At 34.9% G+C, this 21,828-nt stretch overlaps 1 protein-coding gene across 1 annotated transcript in view; it reads right to left on the bottom strand.

Annotated features, from left to right (window-relative positions):
- ptpn9b (protein tyrosine phosphatase non-receptor type 9b) overlaps nucleotides 1-21,828 on the bottom strand; it is a 119,516-nt gene that overhangs the window by 17,789 nt on the left and 79,899 nt on the right. The window contains exons 3-11 of the mRNA XM_051929906.1: nucleotides 16,022-16,111; nucleotides 13,787-13,911; nucleotides 13,132-13,237; nucleotides 11,461-11,571; nucleotides 9,534-10,183; nucleotides 2,382-2,475; nucleotides 1,207-1,276; nucleotides 256-334; nucleotides 5-155 (exon numbers count right to left, since the gene is read on the bottom strand). Coding sequence (XP_051785866.1) covers nucleotides 5-155; nucleotides 256-334; nucleotides 1,207-1,276; nucleotides 2,382-2,475; nucleotides 9,534-10,183; nucleotides 11,461-11,571; nucleotides 13,132-13,237; nucleotides 13,787-13,911; nucleotides 16,022-16,111 — 1,476 coding nt within the window. The remainder of the gene's footprint in view (nucleotides 1-4; nucleotides 156-255; nucleotides 335-1,206; nucleotides 1,277-2,381; nucleotides 2,476-9,533; nucleotides 10,184-11,460; nucleotides 11,572-13,131; nucleotides 13,238-13,786; nucleotides 13,912-16,021; nucleotides 16,112-21,828) is intronic.

Below are 21,828 nucleotides of genomic sequence, written 5' to 3'. Positions count from 1 at the left end.
TTACCTCCTTGTTGTAAACTTTTAAATGAGAGAGCTTGAAGTCTTGAAACATCTCTATACGCATATTTCTAATTAAATACTGCCCATATTCTTCAGCTTTTCCAGCTTCAAGTGGCCAGTACTGCCCACACTTTATTCTACCTCGTTCAACAACTCTGCAATGCATTAAAGTGCATTTTGTTAATTCAGGTTTGCGAATTAGGCAGAACTCTACTCAACAATACAGTATATAAGGACTTTCCAGAAATAACTTACCTTGTTGTCATTACAATAATTAAAACCTTTTGTTCCCATACCATACGCCAGAAGTCTCCAAATGTTTTTGGCAAAGGCCCTATTAACAATGAAAAAATATATTCAAACAATCCTTTAATCATATAAATGACTCAATTGCACTACTTTTCTGAAATAGTCAGCAAGAAAGGTTTCAATTACAGAACACCACCTAGCAGTGTATTTCGTATTATAAGACATGCTGCAGCAAACATTTCTGACTTTCTTGTGCATAGTTCAGCTATCCTAAATGAGGTGACTAAAGACAATTAATAAATGAATGAAGAATAAAATATATATATAAAAAAATATTTTTTGATTTTTAGTACACTTTTTAACTTAATATAAGCATGGGTTTTAAAAAGTAAGTCTCTCATACAACACTCATAAAATGAAAGCGTGGGCGCTTTTGCTAAGATTTTATTGATTGATGAAAAACAGCCACGCTTTTATTTTACAAGTGAAGTATGACAGACTTTTTTTTTTTTTTACTTTTTAGTACACGTTTTAACTTAATATAACCATGGTTTTTAAAAAGTATTTTTTATACAGACATTATTTTAAACTTTTTAGTATAATTTTGTAATCAATATTTTAACACTACAGTTAATATTTCTTTCCGTTACTAGTGCCATCTATTGGTGAAATCTTTAACTGTTCTTCACATGAAAATTTTATTTCTTAATTAACATGGAATAATTGATCAAACTGATTATTGATTCATGTATTGTCATCGGAAGCGAATTAAGTATGCAAAATTTCAAGTCATTTGGACAATAGAAAGCGGGTTAAATATCAATTACAAGATTTGTATCAGACAACAAACAGGTGAAGTTAAAATAAGCGTGGTAATAAAAAGATAAAATTGGAGAGAGCTGCTTAAAAAAGGCTATGTAACTTAATATCTTCAATTAAAGAAAAACAGAATCTCACCTTGTGTGGCAATATAGGTATTTTTTCTTCTATATCCATCCATAAAACTTGCATTAATATAATCAGAGCTCTGAGAAACAGAATGAAAAAGGAAATAGAAAATTAAGCCAATACAGCCCAGTGTGTCTGTGCATAACATAAATAGCTAGCAGTGACAAATACTTAAATGTGCCAAGACTGCTTCAATTTAAAGCTACTCAAACAAACCTATATTATCTTAGTGGGAAAATGCTTAAAGAATTTATCATTAGAAAACGAATTAAAAAAAATATTTTCACATCGACAAACAGCTAATGTAAGTCAACATCAACAAACATATTAAGCAGTATAGATTTTAAAAGTTAAGATATTCACAACTATCCAAAATGACATTCTACCATCTTAATATACACTGAAAACAGTTTTTTTTCCCAAAACCACACAAGCACATAACATTTTTGTCATTACTGACAAAATAATAAAATCAACCCTTTAGCTTTGCTTGTACATGTTTGTAACCTCACACTTCAAAGTCAGACATGTTTACTCAAGATTAAATTTATTATTTGGTGCCATCTAGTGGTAACATGTGAACACACATACTTTTTGCATAATGTGCAAAAAAAAGTTTAAGCAGAGCAATAGACATTTGATGCTTCATGCTGTTGTGTCAAATGTCACTGTGCATAAGAGAAATTACATCTGAAGAAATAAACTGCAAATTATTATGTGAAATGGAAATCAGTTTTGGATCAAGTAATTTTACTAACTTAATATTGCAAAACAGTTAACACATTATTTGTCACAAAAAAAGTACTTGATATTTCTTTGACTGAGATATTGGCTGCTATATCTCAAACTGGAACAAGATGAAACAAGCTCTGTATTCTTATAGGATACCGCTGGCACTACTACTGTACTCCACTTTGTTATTGGACTTCAGCTCATTATTTACTTACTGTAGTACAAGTTAGGTCAAATATTATTGGACGACATCAGTTACACAGGAGAAAGGAAGCATTAGATCAAAAATATAATCCAAGATCGCAATGGAATATACTACAGAGAAGTGAAGAACATATCCAAAACATATATTTATGGAAAAATACAAATTTCTGTATCCTTAAAATTGTTCTTAAATTACTGAATTTATACTTCGTTTTGTGTAAATGACACATATTTTGTGAGATATGTACCTCATCATCATCATTCACCGGATTTAATTTAACCCTGGTCTGGTCCAAACAGAGAACATCACTATACCGATTTTTGATTTGATTGCATGTCTTCCTGTGGAGTTAGAAACAGAAAAATTAGGTACTGCCATAACAGCAAAATATTACTTCAGTTAATCCAGTATTTAATGTGTAATGTAATAAATTGATGCTTTTTCCCCCCAATAGAATTTGTTGTCACAAGTAACAATATGAACAAACTCATTTTCATAATGCTAAAAAAACCTGAAATTGGTACAAATATCCTTATATTTTATATTATATATATATATATATATATATATATATATATATATATATATATATATATATATATATATATATATCCTTATTTGAGGCGGTGTGGTGGCTCTGAGGCTAGAGATCCGCAGTGGCAATCGGAAGGTTGCCGGTTCGAATCACGTAAATGCCAAAAGGGACTCTGCTCTGTTGGGCCCTTGAGCAAGGCCCTTAACCTGCAATTGCTGAGTGCTTTGAGTAGTGAGAAAAGCGCTATATAAATACAAAGAATTATTATTATTATACAAACAGGTGACAAAAAACACTTTGGCCTTAAGCATAGAAAAATAACTACAGTGGCGTGCAAAAGTATTCAATCCCCTAGAAAAGTCATCACGATTTTATCTATGACAAAAGATTTGTACACACATTTATCCATTCAGTATTTTTAATGTTAACTCCTATGCTGTAACAACACACTTCCAAATTAAAAGTAAGCCATTTTCTGTTGATATTCAACTAAAGCAGAAAAACCTCAAAGGTTAATATTTGCAGAAGTATTCAAGCTGTGCACATGAGTATTTTGTCAAGAAGCCTTTTACTGCAATTACAGCTTTCATTCTTTTGGGGTATATCCCAGTTTTGCATGTTGTTCAAGTGCGATTCTTCTTGGCAGAATTTCTACAGACCCTCTAGATTGGTGGGATGGCTATTCTGGACAGCAGTTTACAAAAAGTGCCACAGATTCTCAATTGGGTTAAGATTAGGGCTTTCATTTGGCCATACCAAAATATTGCCCTTTCAGTTTCTGGGTCATTGTCATGTTGAAAGATTAATCTTCCAACCTGCCATAGGTTCTCCTGCAATATTGTGCAGTATTTGTCCCTTCAACTTTGACGAGATTCACAGTCTCAGCAAATGAAAAGCTTCCCATAGCATGATGGAGCCACCACCATATTTCACTGTATGTACGGTGTTTCTTCGGGTATGGGCAGTGTTAGTTTTATGCTGCAAATACCTCTTGACGTCAGGTCAAAAAGTTCTAGTTAGTTTCATCTAACCATAAAATCTTCTCCTGCATCTTAACTGGGTGTTTCTCATGCATTTTCTGCCATACATGCTTTTATGTGGACCTTCATAAGGAATGTTTTTTTTTTCTTGCTCCCTTCAAGTAGAGGCCCATTTTATGGAGAGTCTCTTGAAATTGTGAACCTCTGCACCTTCACTCCAGTTTCAGCCAAAGAGCATTGCAGACATGTGAGAGTGAAAGATTTTTAGTCGCCTCTCTCTCCAGTTGACATCTTGCTCTGATGTTCAGTTTTTAAGGAAGGCCTATTCTAGTCCGAGTCTGGATGCTGTGATGAACCTTCCCTTCAATATTATTTGTAGCCATTACCTTCCTTGTGTGTTTCAATGAGTTTGTTTCTTACATCAGCAGGATGCTCCTTTCTTTTCATTATTGCAGTGATTGTCCAACAAAGACTATGGCCCTTACAATAGGGGCTTTTTATATTTAGAGAGCTACAGAAGTTGTACCTCATTATGTTTAATTATGCCTGTCAAATGATTGTCACCTTTGTGCCATTTGTGATACATTTGTCATTTGTGTAAATCCGGAGCTTCCAAAGCACAGAGATTTACTTATGTAAACACTTTGGAGTTTTTCTTCTTTAGTTAAATTTCGACAGAAAATAGTTTGACTTTGGAAATGTACTGTTACAGCATAAATGTTTACATTAAAAATACTGAATGGATAAATGTGTACAAGTCTTGTGTCATGCAAAAAATTATGATGACTTTCAAGGGGACTGAATACTTTTACATGCCACTGTAAGCTCCACTAAGAAATCTGCAATAGAAATATCAATGTATACCATGCAGAAAAGAAAATTCAGGCATTACAAATAAACAAGCTACTTCGATCACAGCCAGCATCCTGGGCTAAAAAGCAAAACCACTAGTCAACACAACACAATGTGTTGACTAAAAAAGGGTTCAAAAATTAAAACGTGTGCACAGAAAATTTCATTTAAAATAAATCACGTTAGGAGATTTTGGCCTACTTTTACGTTTATAATACAAGCATTGGCTTCCTATTGTTGAAAAGTACATATAGCATTTTTGCACAGTCAGTACCAATACAGAATATACTGGACCTCCAGCGTCAGGAAATTCCACATGCCATCCATTTAAAGCAACAAAGTAAAAATCAGTAGCTTTCTTCCTAGGAAGGATTCAATAAAAAGCAGAAAAGTTTACAGTATGTGTTTTATACTGTCTCAGCTCCATAATATGCAGTGTTACATGGCCATACTCTTTTTTCCTTCTTAAAATTAATTTTTGGGATTGATTACATTTTGTATAACTGAAATGTCTAAAATCAAGACTTATGATTATGCCACACAACCTTTATTTCTTTTAGTTTAAAAAGACAATTCTGGCATATCTTTATTAAATAATGCACTTTTCAGACTTTCATTTCAAAGTGCTTAGGTAAAATTATAAATAAATAAATAGTAATAACCTCAGGGATAAATATTAAAAATGTTAAAACCTTGACTTTGAAGCTCCTGTGTTCAAAATAAGCACATATCAAGATAACATGAGAGCGTACGTACATCTGGTACTACATTACCAATTTCCACAATTCTAGTGTCCAATCAATTTCAAATGAACAAAAACAGATACAGAATACACACATGGAGGCAAAAGCAGATCAGACAAACTAAATAATCACTGGACAAGCTTTGTGTGTGAATACAATGTACTTCTAAATGGATTTTTTTTTGTCAAAAACATGGCAATACCATCATTTTTTCTCTCCACTTTAAACAGAACAAAATTGCTTCAACCTCATCTACGTTTTATGATTTTCATATAATAGCACACTCAAAAAAAAAATAAAAATAAAGTTTTCTGCAAAAAAAAAAGAAAAAAGTCTCAAAGTAAAAATGAAGACCAACACATTCTACCATTAATGCTTCAAATAAAAAAAAAAAAATAAAATAGGTATTAATCTACTACTAACTAACAAAAACTCATGTTGGTATTTAAATCAAGGTTACAGGCTCATTACTTAAGCAAAGTGTAAAATGAGGCACTTTATACTGTATTTTCAGAACTATTTTGATCAATGGTTCCAAGGTTTTTTAAATTCATTTTACATTGATGGGGTCCTATGGTGAAACTTGATACCACTTTAATCAATTTACCCATCCTAATCTTTAAATGTGTTACTGGCATTATTTTCACACCTTTATTGTATCCTCTTTAATAAAACCCCTGTGTGCGTCCACTGTCCGTGTGTGTGTCTTCTGGTGAAGTGCGCATGCGCGGGGCACAGAGCGACACTTCAAAGCAGATGCTTCAAAGGCCACCTGATGTGTCACACAAGACAGAGAGGGCGGAACCTATAAAATATCACGCAGCAGATCCAATCGGATTTCGGTAAATGAGGTAAGACCTAAAACAGAAAACACAAAAAATCCAATCGGGTACTGAGATGCGGAGACCAGCTTCCCCATTGTTGTGCAAGTGTTCACTCTAAGGATGTCAGATTTGTGATTAAGAAGCTTGGCCCAGTAAAGTGTAAAGTAAAAGTAGATTTATTTTCGCGCACATTACATCAGTTGCTGGGGAGAATCTGCTGATTGCCCACTGTTGTGACAGAAAATTAAACGCATATTACGGACAGCAAAGCCAGTGTTACTGTCAGAGAAAATTACAGGCATTTTACGGAAAAAATTTAATGAGGTAAAAGGTCCCTTGCCAATTAATATAGACTGTTCCTACTAATGTTTATGGACTACTGTTCTAGCGCTCGTTATTGTAACGGGCTTAATGTCTAGTTCAGATATAATTGCTGTCATGCCTCAGTGCACTGCAGAGTGCCCAGATGACTGCATGAGCTAAGAATTTATGATACTGGAAAAACTTTAGTATATAAAAAGTGATAAATGTACACATGTACATTTCCATGTATAAATTAACTTTTTTGTGATCAGTTACTTGTCCTGTGATTTTCTTGTAATTATACTGTACTAGGGGGCTATGCCCCCAGATTTACAATTTAAAGAGATTGTTATTTTCATGGGAATTATTACATATGCATTATTTTCACTTTTGCTTTAAAACTTCATTTAAAACAATATTTAGATCGCATTGAATTTTGATTCCGTGTTTGGACTTTCATTGTGACAATGCAACGTATAATTGCCAGTGAGTGAATATCGTTTCTTTCTCTCTAATAAATAAAACGATTTTTTCGAATGTTTGTCCATGCCCTTTCTTCTTCGCTTTATCGTTGACGTGTCATCTAGAACGTATAAAATTATTGTCCTGATAAAATTTATAAGAGCTGAGAGCACAGGAAGTGTGTCTGACAAAAGCATTCACACGACTGAGGTTAGATGACTGTGGTCTTGTTTGAAAATAGTTGTAAATACGGCACGACTTGAAAGAATCTCATGTTAAAAGTCTCCGTCTCACAAGACTTCATACCACGCCAATGATTTTGGAGTCTTAATTCTCACTGGCAACACGAAATAGACAATCTACAAGTCTCTGACTTAAAGTTTAAATCAGAACAATATATCCGATCTCTTTTCGGTGTTGCGTTATTTTACCGAGTAATAATGTGCTAATGTGATCTTTCCTATCCTTTTTTGTGAGACTTTCGAATTCTCATACTTCCATTATCTGTAACCTGCGGTGCATGTGTACCGCGCCAACATTTTTGAATTCTTTACGACGTTCCACATTGTGATCTACTCTTTGCCCTTTATTTTACGGCCCCGGGCGTGGTTAAATCTCTCTCATGGGACTTAAGTGTCTGTCCGAGGAAATCACATCTAGTCTTCTTCCAAAATTTTTTTTTTTATAATAAAACGTTATACTGTATTTAGTCTACACATCCATTTACTGAAGTGGTTATGGTAAATGCTCTTCTCCATTTGTACAGCTTAATGCATGCAACTGTTCATTAGCCCTTACTGACAAACTCGTACACTCTCCAGTGTCAATAATTTCTAAGAAATGCTTAACAGTGGTGCCACGAGTTGGGGCAAAAATCAGTATTCTAAAGTATTGCCTCAATTATTATTTTATACATTCCTTGACTATGGGAAATTATTTATGTTATGTTAAAGTAATAAAGTTTAAGACATTAAATGGGTTTGAAACTGTTCTAATCCAACAAGGAAGTAAAAGCTTAATTTAATTTAATACTCCTCTGCCTCGCTAAATTTTCTACCGAACATGATTAAAAACCTATTATAAACCTGAACAGACATCCACAAGAATCGATACAGACGTCTCTTTCTCTGCTTAATACCTGCAGTTAAACCTTGATTTTTTTCACATCAGTTCTATTTATGTGCCAATGAAAGCAATGTGCCAGGGAATATATACATTTGGAAAGTGGAAGGAACAATCTATCTGTGCTAATAGCTTGGATAGCAATTACTGGCAAGAGTCAGGTTCCATCAAGCCTCCATTGTGAGCTGCAAAGAAACTCTATAAAGAATTTTACTAGAGCCACTAACACAATTTGGCGTGCACACCTAATGTTGCTCAGATAGGTTACAGTCCCTACATTGCTTTAAAGTGGATTAACTGGTTTTGTGAATACTATGTTTTTCATGTTATTTTGAAACTTGGCATCACTGCTGGCTGCTTAATGGAAAACCAATTACTACGACAGTGTCATTTTTTTATTATGTAAAAGAAAAAAAAACCCTCTTTTGTTTTCGTCTTGAGATGTTTAAGCATATGCTTTTTTTTTTTTTTTTTTTTTTTAAACTTTGGCTACTTGCCCAAAAAAGCACAAATGGGTTCATCTCTCTAGAACTGGCTTCACATGGGCACTGGGTATTAGTGCATCTTTGTTTATTTTAGAATCTGTGTTAACGGTGCTGCAGTGCACTTTAGCTGGCACGGCGACATCATGGGTTCAAACTCCCAATGGAGTCTACACATCCATCCTCCTTTCATTTGGATACTCTGGCGATTCCAATCTGCCCCCTATGTGAGTGTGGCTTGAACAGATTAAGTGGGTTGGGATGATTTGTTAGCTGTGCTTTTTTTTTAATATAGTGTTTAAAAGCAGCAAAGAGGCTAAGGATTAAACGACTCCGGAGCAGATCCAGTTTTCAATCATACCCTCAAATCAGTATTTCCTATATTCAGCTTAAATTACACACAACAAATAATCAAGGCATAATTTGCATTGGCTCGTTGACAGAAAATAGCCAATCAAAAAGCTCTTAAAGAACTTGTTGTTTATCAACTGACTCCTCATCCAAATAATGATTCTAATTTCCTAAATAATGGTAATCACTCACTTTTATTTTCTAAAAATAAAAGTAACATATTGCTAGTTTTCGCCCTGCCCGGGATTGCTTCCTGCCCGTGACCCTGTGTTCGGATTTTGCGGGTTGGAAAATGGATGGATGGATACTGCTAGTTTTTAAATGCAAAAAAGAACCTCCTGTAATAACATCTTCTCTAATGTGGTTGACCTGATAAAAATTAAGCTTAAAAAAAAAAAAAAAAAAAAAATTTTAACATACTATTTAATTCTTGTACAACTACACTCAGTGGTCTGCAGTATCTAAATATTTTATTATGAGTACAATTACCCCTTTTAAAGATGACAGACCTTACTTGTGCTGCAAATGTAAATCTGAACAAATCTTGATGACTAATAAAAGACATTAAAAAAAATGAAGAATTTTTAAAGTTATGCGGATGAGTTTGGCAAGCTTATGTTGAGAAATAATTTCAGAGCAGAACACACACTGAAATGCCGTAATTCTCGGTAATTATCCTGGAAAGTAACAGCGTATGCCTTATTCAACTGTGAAATATGTTAATGATTTCTAAGTAGAGGCTTACTTGGAGTACTCAAATGTTCCAGAAGGTGGCTCTTTCCTGATTTCTTCATATTCCTGATAAATTCCTTTCTTTTTCTTCTTTTTCACATACTGTACAAGTTCCTGAACATTCATTCCACCACTGTCTGGGATATGGATGGACAATTCAGTCACAGAAGGTCTGGACTTTTGAGGAAGTGGGGGAACGTTTAGATCCGCAGAGGCATGCTTGTGTAAAGGCGTGTCTGGAGGTGTTTCAGACTGCGGTGGAGGCTTTCGATCGTTTGTGTTGGCACTTGATCCTTTCTCATTGCCTTCATAGTTCATACGGACTACAGACCCATTCCAATGCTGGAAATTACTCAAACTATTAGGGTTCATATGAAAATTACTAGTCCGATTTTCATGGCAATGATTGTGTAGGTGCTTGGTGTTATCAGTCACTGTCTGTTCAGTGCAATTGGAATTCAGCCCATCACTGCTAGGATTTTGATCCAACGTATATGAATTAAAAAGACTGTCCAAGCAATCTCCATTCTGTTGGCTTTGGCTGGAATTTACACAAGCTTGGATCCAGGCTACATGATTGTACTTTGAAGAGCCTCCAAGATGTTCGGGTAATGATTCCATTGGCACGTGGCTGGTCAATTCATGAGACTTCACAGTGCAGACCTTAAAATGATAAACATACATTTAAATAAGGAACAAAAAATAATCACAATACAGCTGCAATAAATAAATATGGATAGTTTATAATAAGAAATAATGTGATTTATGTACAAGTTTGTCGCATGAACAGAGAAAAAGTAAATATATATATCTTAGGCACTGTCACTTTTGAGGCTGATGAATATGCCAGAGGTGGCTTTCATGTTTACAAATTTGAGAGCTCCATATTTATTTATATATATAACTTACCATTTCATCACAACAAAGCACAATGGCTAGGAAGCAAATGCATATCAATTTTATGCATGAAGTGCTGCTTTGAGTACCAAAATGTCAACCAGAACAATGTGAAAATAGATTTTTGCAAAACTGCTAAAATTCTACAATTAATGTAAATTGGGAACACATTTTAAGTAAAGTCAATTCTTGTTATTTGCAGGGGTTACATTCCTGAAAAACACAGCAGAAAAGGCAGACACTCACACATTGACCCTGTGGGGTTAAAATGGGGTCAAGTTCCAGCAGGATGACAGACAGCTTGGGCAGAGGACCAGTGGGGTTGGTGGATGCAGGGTTGAGTGAATGCATCGGTCCACCATTTTCACCCATTGAGGCTTGGTAATGATCCTTCATCAGGTTCGCCTACTAAAACCTTGATGCGACTTTTACTTCCTCTGTAGTCAAGTTTGATTGTCTTCTAGGTGCTCCACCTCACTTAACCATCCAATCAGTAGTTTGCTTAGCATGATTGTATGCAGATACTAAAGAAACACTTCAGTATTTTACTTGGCATTGACATGAAGAGAAAGCCTTTTTGGCATTTTATGGTAACTTAGCACCACCAGCCCACAAACAAAACACACACGAACCAACTTAATACAGTTCAGGGCTACAAGGACCGGGGGGTCAGGCACAAGGCGGGCCCAACTAATTCATAAACTGATATTTACACATCTACATTAAATTAATATGCACACCTTTGGAGATTTGAAAACAGTGTTCTTTATACTAAAGAATAGTGGGACAATCTGTATTACTACACAGTACAAAATAAAGGCATGCCAATAATCAAAAATAGTACTTAGAGATGTCCAATTTTATAATGAAGATTACGCCCGAGACTGTATTTAACAAATACTGAATGCCATAATTTACATCAAACTAGTAACTTTAGTAATTGAGCTACTTTAGTGTATAATAAGCTTATTCTTGGAACTGTTTTTTTTTTTTTTTTTTTGATTAATACAAGTCATGCACATGAAAACAAAATAAATACATACCCTTTCCCGAAGTTTCTCCCTTACAAATAGCCTGAGGACAGCAAATGGTGCACGAAACCACAGAGGAGAAGAGACGATAAAAACGCATTTAAGTCTTGCTGGGAATGCACCCTGTTTAATAAGGAAAAAAAAGAAAAAACTGAAATGGTATTTATATATATTTTTAGAGAGAGAAAAAGAGGCAGACAGACAGACAGACAGACAGACACACACACACACACAGTGGTGACCCAAAAATTATCCAAATGGTCAATACCACAGGAGTAACATGCATATTTTACAGAATATGCCACTAGGTATTATATCTCTACAGTCTTGTTAATCAGTCTGCTGAGTGGCATTGCGCCGAGTTGATCGAGTGCATATTTCTGGTATTTGTTCTATAATCGTGCAGTGACCACTGTGTACCCCCCTTCCCTTCTCTATATGGCACCATGGCTATATGGTTGCGAGACATGGACGATGTGGGTACTATCCAGTGACCTGAGATGAAGACTGGACTCCTTTGGTACTATGTCTCCCCGGAAAATCCTTGGGTACCGTTGGTTCGACTTTGTGTTGAATGAGCGGTTGCTCATAAAGTCACGAATGAGGCACATTACCTCCATTGTGAGGGAGCGTCAATTACGGCACTACGACCATGTGGCATGATTCCCACAGGGTGATCCAGCTTGCAACATCCTCATTGTTGGGGACCCGAGTGGCTGGATCAGGCCAAGGGGTTGCCCACGTAACACCTGGCTGCGGCAGATAGAGGGTCATTTCCGGAGGGTGGGACTGGGCCGCGTGTCTGCCTGGGGGAAGTTTGCCAACCAGGATCCCAAGTTGTTTCATCTTGTAGTGGGTGCGGCAACACACTGCACCAGTGCCTGCTCCCCAACATGACTTGACTTGCACTGTGGCAGACATTCAACAGAAAATGATTGTGTTTTAACATTATTAAACTTGTCCATAATGAATTTGTTCCACATGGACTATTAATCAGTGACATTACAATGATTTGCTGAGCTGTCTATGGGAAAGCATCAGGACAAAAAACAAAATGCACCATGACAATACACCTGTACAAACCATGTTATCTAGCAAGTTTTTGACCAAATATAATGTGGTTGTTGTTTAACAACCAACCCCGTATTCCCCAGATCTCACTCCCTGTGACCTCTTTTTGTACAGGACTAAAAAAAAAATACAGACTAAAAAGAAGATGATTTGCTACGAAGAAAAATACAGGCAAAAAAAAAAAAAAAAAAGTAAGTACATGAAATATTTCTAGATATAGGTGACATAGAATAGGTTGGGACAAGTATATTACATACAAGGAGGGACCCATTGCATGTATATCTATCTATTATACAGTGCCTTTGATATCTATCTATCTATGTGTATATCAACATATTCACACACATTTCTCAAAAATCTTAATATAAGGTATAGCAGAATGACAATCTAGCTTTTGATAAACATTTTACAAATGGTGGCAAAATACCATGCTGGCCTATACATTTAAATTTACTTTGAATATTCAAAAATAGATATTGATTCTTTCAGGAAAATACTTAATATGGAGAAGTTTAATCTTGAACCATAAGGCATAATCTCTATACATAAAGCTGTTTAACCGTCACTTAAGAAATATATTAAAAGAAAATGCGTTGAATTATTTAATGATACCTTGAGAAGATTCAATATTTTCACACAAAGCTCATAATCAAAATTTCCATAGGTTGAGCTTGTCATGTCATAGATGAAAACTAAACCATCACGTTGTGTTTGTATACTGTTGAGAGAAGAAAACAAATACATCAATCAAGCATTAAATTAACAGGATTCCAAAAATCCATTTAATTTTTTTTTCTCTAAGGGAATAATTACTAGACCACATGAAACAATGTTATCCTGATACAGGGGGTCATGAGAAGAGACCACATGATACAATGTTATCCTGATACAGGGGTCATGATAATTAGGTCAAGGTACAAAGATGTTCATTTTGTCAACAGAATCTAAAAATTTGCAAAAGAATATAATTTATATATTAAAGAGCAACGTAAGAAATAACTGTACTTATTTTTGTTGGTGTGAAGATAGTTGACATAGTATACCTTTGTCTATTTCCCAGTATTTGAATAAAAGCTTGTTTGTATTAATTTTTGATCAACATAGCAATCTAAGAGGCTCTGTCTATAGCTGAAGTAATTTTTTCCCCCATTGTATCATCATATTCAGAAAAGTTAGCAGTTCTGAATTTGTCCTTTTGTCTAACTGGATTTTACTTGTACTCATAACAAATATTGCCTTAGTTATCAGAGTAAACCTTAATAAATACCTTTCAATTGCACGGTCCAGTTGATAAATGATAGCCTGCAGTACTGCTTTGTGTGTGGTTATATCAGGTCTGTGTAATCTGGCTGTAAACAGGGCGATTGCAGCTCCCTTTGCATCTCTTCCAGGCTGAGGTATAAGGAGAAGAGTAGTTTTAACAAAAGGAGAAAACATAAAACAAAATTACATTAAAGGTAACATATATATAATGAAAAACTTCTCAAGACAAATTCCTTCCACTCCCGGAAGACAAAAGTCTACAGATAACCAGGGTGATTAAGATCCATAGAACATCAGTAACTTCAGCCTTACTTAAATTATGCATAGCCATTACATTTTTTAAATGGAGGATAGCTACAAAACGCTTATACTTTTCACAAATGTGACACTTTTTTCATTTTTGATGTACCAAAGTGACATGTAAATTGCTATAAAGTATCAGTTTCATGTTATTATTCCTAAAAATAAAATTAAGAATACATTATATTTGCTTCAATTTAAAGTTGGTTTTAAAGGCAACTACTGGGAAAATATGACTGAAACTGCCAAAATCGAATAAGCTATGTGCATTATCATAAGAAAATGGCTTGGCTAAAACAGAACTGAACTAGCATGTAAGGTTCAAGAGTTATCAATGATAGACACAAATTATTTTTGGTGGATCTGAGATCTGGATGTTCCAAAACATCAAGAAAAAAAAAAACACTTATAGGTAAAATTTTCAGCCACCTTTCTGGATTTCAAGATGTCAGCCTAGACCAATTTAAAAGATTATTTTTTTTGCTGAATAAGGGGAGAAAATAACCTAAATACAGAACTCGGCTGTAGTACCATGCATGCATTTCTTTGTCATCTTAACTGACAATTTGAAGTTAAAAATTACATAAATATTAAAAATAATAATACAATCAGAAGCACCATTCGATTCAAGCAAATCTATGAAGCTAAAGAAGGCAAAGTGAACTCTCTGAATTTCGGTTTCTTGCAAGGTTATATACCAGTTTTCAGAAACAGAAAAATTAGAGAAACTTGTGTCTAAATGCTAGAACTACAACAGGACAGGGCTTTTAGATTTCCAAAACTTTTTTCTTAATAAAAATATTTGTTCTACAATAAAAAAATAGTTATATTAATATATATATTTAAATGGACCCAAACTTTCACTACATTTGGATAAGGATAGCTTAGCGACATCCAAATATTTGTAGATTATGCTGCTCTTATTTCAATATGAACATTTTTATTTCTTACTGCTAGATATGGGATTCAAAATGCCAACAGAAACAAAAAAATCCATCCATTCTTTCATTTTCTAAGCTGCTTACCCAAATCAGAATTTCAGGAGATGATGCTGCCCGAACAGGAAAGTTCAGAACATTCCTGAGTGTACTTATTAACAAAAAAAACCTGGATACATTGGTGATTTGTGAAGCCACCTCTTAAATTGCCCAGAACAACTGTGTACATTCTATCAACAGTATTTCATTAAGAAGCTATAAAATTTCTGATATACAAATAATATTTGACATTAATTACCAATGTTCTATTTCACATATTTCCTGCATTAGCCTACAGCAGATAGCAAAAACAACTTGACAGCTGAACCGTTTTCAAGCTTTTTTTTTTTTTTTTTTTTTTTACAAAACCCATATACATATTTTATTGTATTTTAAACAAAAGCCCATCTTTACTTGCAGAACTTTGCTTTTTGTGTTTTACATTTTATGTAAATCTGAAAATGTGTGGGTCTTAATTAAATATCTACATACACCACCTAAACAGACCACAAGATTTGTTTGCATGACCACAGCTCTATACTCTGAGGTGCAAAGTTACCAGAGCTACAAATATTGGGGGCAGTTTCACCAAGTTTATGTATCCCGTGACCTTAAACTGGATTAAACCAGATTGAAGAATGTTATATTATTGCTCTGGTAGAGGACACACAGGTTATGGGTGTAACAGACCAAGATGCAGACGACAGGAAGAGGTGGAAAAAGATGACCCAACTGTGGCAACCCCTAATGGGAGAAGCAAGAAGAAGAATTTTGTTGCTCTGGTGAGCTAGCATCACAAGAGTATACATTTTACACACACAGATATTTTCAGTACATCATATAGCCATAGATATTTGTTCCCATGGAGAAGAAGGTTAAAAAAAAAAAGACTTCATGCCATTCCCGTGTAGTGTGCTACTGGCACTTAGGAAAATAAAAAAACAAACAAGGCAAATACTTACTAAAACTGTGAATTTGCCACTTAGAAGTTCTGACCTTAGGGGCTCTTCATCAGGATTAATATTATTGATACCTTCCTTTAATCTTGTATTCTAAAGGAGAAAACATTTTTGATTAGTTGATATAATTTAGTCTCATTTGTTTTTAAAATTCTCACTAATTTAATAATAAAAAAAACACTACAGCAGAGTATGCTTAAAAGTAGATTTATCTGTTTATTTTAGAACATTCCCATATTTTTTTATTATTGCTCCAGCATACATACCAAAGATACTGAAGGAAATTCTTTATAGGGAAACATTTTTCATTTAGTTTTCATTCATCACCAGGTTTGTTGTACTTTGCAGATTTTGATGTTAACTTTAGTTTTCTGCTTTTCAGTTCCAAGACAAATGAAGCTTCAAGTTATTAACATTTGTATTTACAGTTGCTAATCTCACGTGGTTTGGGATGTACTTTAAAGAAAAATCACATTCTAAGGGCAGAAAGGTTTCAGAGACTATTCTTTAATTTCAATTATTCACAGAGGTGAAGTTATATTTTTATTTCATGGTACCCTCAGGATGCAAATAATTTTAAATGTGAAATTTATAGGATCTTTTTTTATTGTGTGCTTGTGTGATCATAAAAGTCTCTGTATACAGCAATCAAAATCATGGCTCACTTATTTATGTCAAATGCTGAAAAGCATCGTAGGGAGAGAACATAGTGGAAATAACAAGCAAAAAACCAAATAATGAATACATCAGTTGTTTCACAAGATGTGACTAAACAGCATTTAAGCCTATCTAGTGTGGCAACTTCCCACGGATTCATCTAAAAGCATTTCACCCCCAAGTGATTTTAACACAGGGGTTATTTATTATGTGTGAGAATGTTTGATTGTTGAGTTTATGGGATGTCTTGTCTGCCTTTAATAACCGTGCTGGCAAACCAAATTCTCCTCACGGGACAATAAAAACTGAACTGAAAGTGCACTGAAAACATTCTATTTTGATGCCCCCTTGTGGCTTCAGCCAAAACTATAACCACAAACAAACACTTATTAAAAGGGACAAATGCCAAGCAAATCCCTAAAAGCTAACTTAATTTATGCAGTATTTGGTTCAAATATAAAGGGTTTGTAATCTTTGGAAAAACAAAACAAAAAAATAATTACACTTTCTATAAGTAACATGAGTCTCAGCAACTGTGTTTATAAACCAATGCAAGTATTTAAGGGACAAGTTAGAAAATGTATGCATGATGTAACATTAAGTGCACTATAGCCATCAATGGACTAAGTTCAGTAGATCTATTCAAGAAACTCCTCAATCCATTTCAGAGTTGTACGAGCCAGAAGTGAGTCGAAAAGACTGAACAAGAATCAAGTTCATCATAGGGATCACTCTCTCTCTCTCTCTCTCACTAACCTGTCCACTTACTCCATATTCACACACACTGACAATTTACAACTGCCAATTAACACAATCCTCCAACAAAAAAAAAGTTTTGTAATTAATTCCTTCTATTCTTGAGTGTGTCTAGCTGTAGTAAATTTTCCTGAAATGAGACTTTCAAAGCTGTTCAATGCTAGGAAATAACACAAGTGAAAGTCAAACTTAATTACAGTGTCACACACACCTCTATGGATACCAGGTGAATGTGGCACTCTAATGGTATATATCAGGGGTAGGCAACGTCGGTCCTGGAGTGCCACAGTATGTGCAGGTTTTTGTTCCAACCCAGTTCCTTAACGAGAACTCAATTATTGCTGATGAAGCACATATTGCTTAAGTGACATTTTAATGCTTCATTTTAGTGGTCTCGCTTGTTAAGGTTCTCCAACCTTAATTGCTTATTTCAATCTTAAACTGCTGCATTCAGTGTTTTAATTGCTCCTTATTAGCAATAAGATGCAAAACAGGGGTAGGCAATGTCGGTCCTGGTGAGCCGCAGTGGCTACAGGTTTTCGTTCCAACCCAATTGCTTAATTAGAAACCAATCATTGCCAATCTCAGACCTTATTTAATTTTATGGCTTGTTAGTCTGTGCAATGTAAGGCTTTTATATCGTAGATTTTTTTCCTTTCCAAGGATATCATCCAAATGATTTGAAGCCTAAAACAGATCATTTTCAGTCTGTCACATTTTTCTATTAAGTGTTTTATTAAATCAAACCGTGCATGATGAACACACACAGATGTAATTGGAAAAAAGCTAGCTGGAGAACTGCTGGCTGCTTTGTCTTTTACATCTTATTGCTAATAAGGAGCAATTAAAACACTGAATGCAGCAGTTTAAAATTGAAATAAGCAATTAAGGTTGGAGAACCTTAACAAGCGAGACCACTAAAATGAAGCATTAAAATGTCACTTAAGCAATATGTGCTTCATCAACAATAATTGAGTTCTCGTTAAGGAACTGGGTTGGAACAAAAACCTGCACATACTGTGGCACTCCAGGACCGACGTTGCCTACCCCTGGTATATATTATAGTGTCAGTGAAATAGTGATTCATTATAATTGGAATATAATGCAGATGCAATGTTGATTTAGTTTAAGTTGAATATTCAGTTAAAGTTGATTTAATCTGGTCCTTTTCAATTTGTGCTCAAGCTCAAAAACAATCTGTGATGCAGATATTTCCATGCATGTACAGGTGGACTGGCTAAGAGATGATTGGCCAGTGGGCACACAAGCAGATCAAAACAACGAGTTCCTACCCGTGCACTCGCTCTGCTGTCATTTCACTAACCTCTATTGGGGATTTGTTTGCCATTATTTTCAGCTATGCGAAGGATAAAAAGAGGAAAGTTCACAACATATACAAGTTGGTGTAACTGCTGTCAAGGTAAAATTGAAACAGTAAACTAGTTTGTAGCTGAAGTAATGCAAAGAAATGTTCTGCATGAAGACTGATGAATTTGAAGATTTGCTAATACTCCAATGGGAGACTGTGAAATTTAAAAAAAAAACTTTGTATGGCTCTGTTTGAGATACCTGAAGTAAAATTGGTCCGTCTTAACAAATTTCATTAAAGGATAAATGTGCCAAATTTCAACAAAATTGTTTCACGGTGAAGTGAGTTGTATCATGAGGACAGACCAACAGTTAGGCCTATCGCAGTTGGGGCTTCTTACATTAGTACTTATTATTTGACGGACGCTATTCTCAAAGGTGACAACATTTGAGATTCAATTTGTTGTATTTCTTTTGATTTTATAAATGAAGCACAGGCAGGTAAAGTGACCTCCTCATGGTCACACAGTGTCAGTAACAAGACTTGAACCCACAACCTTCAGAGTTTGAAGTCCTAGGTCCAAAGCCTTAACTATAATACCACATTGCCCTATATGTGAACACATCTGAAAATGGTCAAAATACCTGTACATAGCGTACTCAGAAACACCTGCAATGAAAGATGTTACATTTACATTTTTACATTTGGGACTTTCATTAGTTGTCAGTTATAATCATCAACATTAAAAGAAATGTACATTTGAAATACAGCAGTCTGTGTGTAATGAATGAATCTAATATACAAGTTTCACTTTTTGAATGGAATTACTGAAATAAATCAACTTTGTCATGATATTCTAATTTTATGACCAGCACCTGTATATTTAATTATTATGTAATTAATCTAATAAAATTGGTAATTTTCCTCACATAAATACCAGACCAAGCACACAAACACTCCCTAAAGTTAAGTTTAATTTGTTTAACTCCGAGCGGACGTTGACTTTTGTTGAAATTCAGGGGTAGAGGACAGTAATTAGCTGTAAACGGTGACAAATCTGAGTTACACTTTAGTTTGACATTCTTTGCTAGAATGAAAGTTAGCTTTGTTGATTTGACCTCAATTCCCTGTGCGTGCGTGAGTAGCAAAGAGCAAACAGCCTCTAAAATGGCAGCAACATCTGGCAAGAGACCAAAGCGAATGTGCAAAGTAAAATATGTTGGACTCCGACTTTGATGCATGTAATCTGGAGATGGAGAAGGAAAATGAAAGTGAGGTGCCAGCATCAGCTGATCGGTGCCCAGCTGATCGTGGTGCTGAATGTGTTCATGTAGCTGATGTGCATATAGCAACACTCCTGTGGGAGGACCACCACTTATGATGACTAGACTGTGTTGCACTGTGCGAAGACAGAACAGGCAGGTGGCCCGCTGCGCATTTGTGCTGGCTGTCGAGAGACAGCATGCAGCAACAGACGTTTTATGTTGATTTATGTGTGAAACCAGTGCTTTGTGCGCTTTCCACAAAACTGAGTTTCTTAGAAAAAAAAATATGCAGCCCTCAAAGAGTTAAAGAGGAACATGAAATTCTAAGCAGAGTAATGTTCAGGAAAAGGGCATTGTAGTACTAGGATGTTGTAATGTGTTAGCCATTCTGGATAGAATGAAAAGTCAAGCAAAATGACCCCTTTTTATTGGCTAACTAAAACGATTACAATAGGCAAGGTTTTGAGGTAATCTAGGTCCCTTCTTCAGGCGAGATGTAATCAAAATTACATCTTCCCTGACAAAAGAGGCCCGAGCTGCCTTGAAAGCTTGTATATTGCAATCTTTGTAGATAGCCAATAAAAGCTGTCATTTTGCTTGACTTTTCATTACAGGAAAAGTTGCTAATGGAAAAGCATTACTTTAGTTGCAGTTACTTTCTAGTCTCACAGAACAAAATTAATGCGGTGCTGCAATTTACAACATTGCTCTAAATACACAGAGCAAAGTCTCTTGCCAGACCAGTCCATCTGCACTTCTAGTTAGTCTGGTAGCCATTAAAAGTTGAACAAAAATGGTGTAATATCACCTACCAACTTACCCTGGCATCCTAGAGTGGCACTGGGTGTGCAGGTAAAGAGTTTAAGAAAGTCCATCTCCTGGTTTATAAATGTACCACTAACTTACACATAACAATGTAAAAGTAAGAGTATCTATGTGCTTATAAAACATGAAGCAGCCTCCTCTTAAAATCAAAAATATGCCTGTTGTATTACAATTCAAACTAATAAAAAGTAAACACCCAAACAATTAACATTCATCTCCAAAATTATCTTCACTTTTGATAAAGTGTCTTGAACAGTGCTCATTTAAGAAGTTGGATGTGTATTTACATGATCAAAATCCCAATATTCAAATTACTTTTTAGAAATCTAGAAAACGGCATTCAGTTTTGAATAAGGGTCATGCTACTTCAGGAAACATACACAATATATTACATTTTTTAAAAAATACTTAAATTTCCTTTTTAACTATGCAAAGGCACTTCATAAAATAAAGACTGTTTCACTAGATGATTAATGAGTTGGCTACAGTCAGACTTAAAATAAATCTGTACAAAACATTCCAGACTTATGACTGCTTCTGTATAAAGTTACAATGATGGCAACTAGTGGGAACTTTGGAATATAAACTAAATATCTTATATCTCTCATAAAAAGAACACATTAAATCATATACCAATGTAGTTAAGGGTGTAGACAATGGCATGCTCATCAAAATATCTCAAAACTTTCATTAACACCCAGTGGTGTGGTTGCAAGCAGCATGCTTACTAAAATTATAACTTAATTTGGCAGAAGTTCATTTGCTTTGGCTATAATGGTATTTTTTTTTTTTTTTTTTTTAAATATAGACCTATAATGCGTCTAACTGTGAAAGAAATAGTAAACAATGCCCAAATGAGTCAGAACACACCAGTAAAATGTGGTTGCAGTAGACCTTAGGGCAAGACAATCCAGAGAGAGACAAGCAAAAATAAATTATAGAACTGTACACTCAGGGAAATTCAAAGAACATGTGGGAAGTATGCAATGAATACCCAC

Source organism: Erpetoichthys calabaricus, chromosome 7, assembly GCF_900747795.2.
Source record: "Erpetoichthys calabaricus chromosome 7, fErpCal1.3, whole genome shotgun sequence".
Classification (NCBI taxonomy): Eukaryota; Metazoa; Chordata; class Cladistia; order Polypteriformes; family Polypteridae; genus Erpetoichthys; species Erpetoichthys calabaricus.
This window is presented reverse-complemented; position numbering and strand designations above follow the sequence as displayed.